This window comes from Echinops telfairi, unplaced genomic scaffold (genome assembly GCF_000313985.2).
Source record: "Echinops telfairi isolate 266 unplaced genomic scaffold, ASM31398v2 ScPeMD7_7469;HRSCAF=8507_0, whole genome shotgun sequence".
Classification (NCBI taxonomy): Eukaryota; Metazoa; Chordata; class Mammalia; order Afrosoricida; family Tenrecidae; genus Echinops; species Echinops telfairi.
In genome coordinates this window covers 32,351,037-32,353,626 of record NW_022111372.1, presented here as the reverse complement: position 1 = coordinate 32,353,626, position 2,590 = coordinate 32,351,037, and the positions used below count along the sequence as shown (strand labels likewise).

At 37.3% G+C, this 2,590-nt stretch overlaps 1 protein-coding gene across 3 annotated transcripts in view; it reads right to left on the bottom strand.

Moving 5' to 3' along the window:
* Positions 1–2,590, bottom strand: part of LOC101654027 (SH3 domain-binding glutamic acid-rich protein) — an 85,962-nt gene that overhangs the window by 46,623 nt on the left and 36,749 nt on the right. For all 3 annotated transcript variants that reach the window (XM_045284610.1, XM_045284608.1, XM_045284609.1), the window contains one exon: positions 1,352–1,432. In XM_045284610.1, the coding sequence (XP_045140545.1) occupies positions 1,352–1,432 (81 nt within the window). The remainder of the gene's footprint in view (positions 1–1,351; positions 1,433–2,590) is intronic.

Below are 2,590 nucleotides of genomic sequence, written 5' to 3'. Positions count from 1 at the left end.
GCAAATGTTTTGAGAATGATGAGGGCAATGAATGCACAAATGTGCTTTACACAATTGATGTATGTATGGATTGTGATAAGAGTTGTATGAGCCCCCAATAAAATGATTTTTTTAAAAAAGGAGGGTCTTCCACCCACCCCGTTGCGCCATTAACCAACTCCTAAATCTATAATTTATCCACTGGAGGTGGAATTAAGGCTAGACCTAGAGGTGTTAATTTAAGCACTAACTGACCTCATATTTTATTGCTTGAGGAATACTGATATGTGCAAGTGTGTCTCCACAAGCCTGTTCTCTATAAAGTATGGAATTCTTTCTCCTATGATAAGACTAAATTTAGACTCAGTCATCACAAACCATTTTTGAAGTGAAACCGAGTATAAACAAATCAAATAAGAACTAAATAAAGTAAATGCGTACTTGTATTGACAGTCATGAATGGAATTATTGGTTGAGATAAGGATTGAAAAGGTCATTGTACAATTTTGTCACATGATCCGCACTAACAATTCAAATTCATGACACTAGTTTTAGTAGCATATGGTTGTCATTAGGTGCAATCAAGTCCGTTCAGACTCATAGCAACCCTTTGTACAACAGAACAAAACACTGCCCCATCCTCACAATTGTTGCTATGTTTGCACCCATTGTTGTAGCCACTGTGTCGAGCCATCTCTTTGGGTGTCTTCTTCTTTTATTACCATCTATTAGCATAAATGCTTTAAGAAAAACCCACTGCCATCGAGTGGAGTCTGTCTTATAGCCACCCTATAGGACAGAGTCGAACTGTCCCTGGGGGTTTCTGAAACTAAACCTTCATAGGAGAAAAATGCCTCATCTTTTCCTTGCAATTTGTAGCCCAAAGCATAATCCACAACGACACTAGAGCTGCTGTCCATTATCATACCTTTGTCTGAATGCTATTCTACATGATTAAAGAGGAGAAACACTGAAGGATAAAACATTTTTCAAAACTTATTCTTATTTCCAGATCTTACATTTATCCTCTTTGTCAGACTTAAAAAGAAAAAGTGAATTCATTTTTAAGTGAAATGATTAACATATAGGCATAAACACAGCCTGGAAACTCATATTTTTACATATTTGATTAATTTACTTAAGATTATTGAATATAATGATATTTCTTAAGTTTTAAAATTTTATTCTAGCAAGTAGAACAGCAAAAATCTGAAACATTTTTAATGAAAACTTTGTATCACGTTTCATCAGAATAAGTGCTTACAAAACTTGTTATTTTAATGATTATCATTTATTAATCAATCATAGAAGATGACTTCTATCTTCACTAATAATGAATGCTGTTAGGCCCCAATGTGATGTTAACACTTACCTTTGATCCAGGAGGGGGGGCCAAGCCAAGAAATGAATATATAATATTCTCTTCTTTGGCAGAGAAGAAAGAGTCAAAATCCTTGAAACAAAGGAAAAGAATGCTTAAGTTCACTGCACACTGTGAGCCAGGATATTTCCCTAAATTGATGTTTCATTCATTAGTTATAAGCTAACACAAAAGATTATCAGTTTTCTCTGTCAATAACTAATCCTAAAAGTTAAGAACTCAACTATGAACTTTACATCCGTTTGCATACCCTTTCATTGTACCTACACAGTGCAGTGAGTAGTCACACGTGTGCACACATGTGCACACACACAAATGCACACAAGTATAACACACAGGCATACATGCACACCCAAGCATGAATACACACAATCAAGCACACTGGAATTACTGACAAGACCCAGATATGCACAGTAAAAAGGCTTTTCAATAGATGTCATATCATTAGCTGGTTTACTTATAATTCGGTTCAAGGAATTTGGATCTTGCTCAGCCAAGACTAAATCAACACAAGAATTCTCTACTGCACGTTATGGTAGCAGAAGACCCCTGGGTGGTGCAAGGGCTCTCTCCACTCAACTACTAGCAGCCCCATTTATCTATCAGGTTGTTGTGCTACAGTGACTTGCATGCTCCTGGGATGCCGGAAGCTGGGCCACAAGTATTTCAAACACCAACTTCCAGATGAAGAATATATGAGAAAGAAGGAATAGGCCGTCTACTGCTGAGGAATCAGCCACTGAAAACCTCATGAATATCAACAGAACATTATCTGATATAGTGTCAAAAGGTGAGCCCCTTAGACACAAAGGCACTCAAACACAACTTGGGAAGAACTACCTCCCCAAAGTTGAGTTGGTCTGAATGACATGAAATGAATAAGGCTTTCAGGACCTTCGTTTGCTTATGAGACATGACTCAAGATGACCAAAAACAGCTGCAAACATACACTAGTAATTGTGAGATGTACTAGGTAGGAATCCAGGAAAATTGGTGATATTAAAAAATATAATGGAACACAAAATTGATATCTTAGACATTAGTGAGCTGAATGGGGCAGACATTGGCCACTGAGAATTAAACATGCAGTTTATTGTGTTGAGAATAGCAAATTCAGAGAAATGGTTTGCACTCTTCTATGATGCTCACCTTCCCGACACAACCGCTGAAGACAAAGCGGGTGAATAAGCAAATGTGGTGAAGAAAGCTGATGGTGCCCGGCTATCAAAA